General features: G+C 52.6%; 1 protein-coding gene across 1 annotated transcript in view; it reads left to right on the forward strand.

The window, feature by feature from the left end:
* The window catches only part of lmbrd2b (LMBR1 domain containing 2b), a 13,378-nt gene that overhangs the window by 9,773 nt on the left and 2,600 nt on the right, over nucleotides 1-1,005 (forward strand). Inside the window, 4 exon segments of the mRNA XM_017307771.1 lie at nucleotides 206-474; nucleotides 551-597; nucleotides 681-786; nucleotides 861-987. Of these exon segments, the coding sequence (XP_017163260.1) occupies nucleotides 206-474; nucleotides 551-597; nucleotides 681-786; nucleotides 861-987 (549 nt within the window).

Below are 1,005 nucleotides of genomic sequence, written 5' to 3' on the forward strand. Positions count from 1 at the left end.
GGATAGGTTAGGATCGGAAAGGATCAATTAGGATCAGTTGGGATCAGAAAGGATCAGTTAGATCAGAAAGGATCAGTTGGGATCAGTTAGGATCAGAAAGGATCAGTTAGATCAGAAAGGATCAGTTGGGATCAGTTAGGATCAGAAAGGATCAGTTAGGATCAGAAAGGATCAGTTGGGATCAGAAAGGATCAGTTGGGATCAGAAAGTATCAGTTGGGATCAGAAAGGATCAGAAAGGATCAATTAGGATCAGAAAGGATCCTACTCTTATTAAAATAGGTGGAAAATAATTAGATGTACTGTAGAAAATGTAAATTTCTCAGAAAACTTGCTGCCCCTCTAAAGATGTTCTTGCTGCTCTGGCCCAGTCTGGGAACGCGCTGCCTGAACCTCCTGGGCTTCCAGCAGTTTATGGATGACAGCGAGATGACCTCTGACCTCATCGACGAGGGAAAGGAGCTGATCCGACGCGGTGAGAGCGGAGTAAAGATGGCCGGAATCGCAGCGACCCAGAATGTTCCTCAAACCGCCGGTTTCTGTTTCCACAGAGAGGAGGAAGAGGCAGAGGATCGAAGACGGAGAGAACCGACGGAGAGTGAGAGGAAGAACGGCCGACATGACGGCGGTCCGCTGCCCTCTGCTGGAGGAAACCCCTCACTGCGTCTGTCTGTGTTTCAGGAGTGGAAGGAGTGCTACGGCAACCAGAGGGAGGACTTCGCTCCGAGGAACCGGAGCAGCCACGAGATGACGGAGACCAATTACTCCGAGTCCAGCAGGGACAGACGTGAGTCAGAACCGGAAGGGGAGCAGAACCAGAACCGAAACAGAACCCTAACAGAACCTGTTTGTGGCCTTCAGAGGTGAAGTATTCTCGCTCCGCCGGCCGGGCGGACAGGGACAGCATCGAGCTGCTGCAGGACGCCGAACCGCTGGACTTCAACGCCGACACCCTGACCGACGACAGCCTGGAGGCCGAGGCCGGCAGGTAGACAGGAAGTCCGAC

Source organism: Poecilia reticulata, linkage group LG12, assembly GCF_000633615.1.
Source record: "Poecilia reticulata strain Guanapo linkage group LG12, Guppy_female_1.0+MT, whole genome shotgun sequence".
Classification (NCBI taxonomy): domain Eukaryota; kingdom Metazoa; phylum Chordata; class Actinopteri; order Cyprinodontiformes; family Poeciliidae; genus Poecilia; species Poecilia reticulata.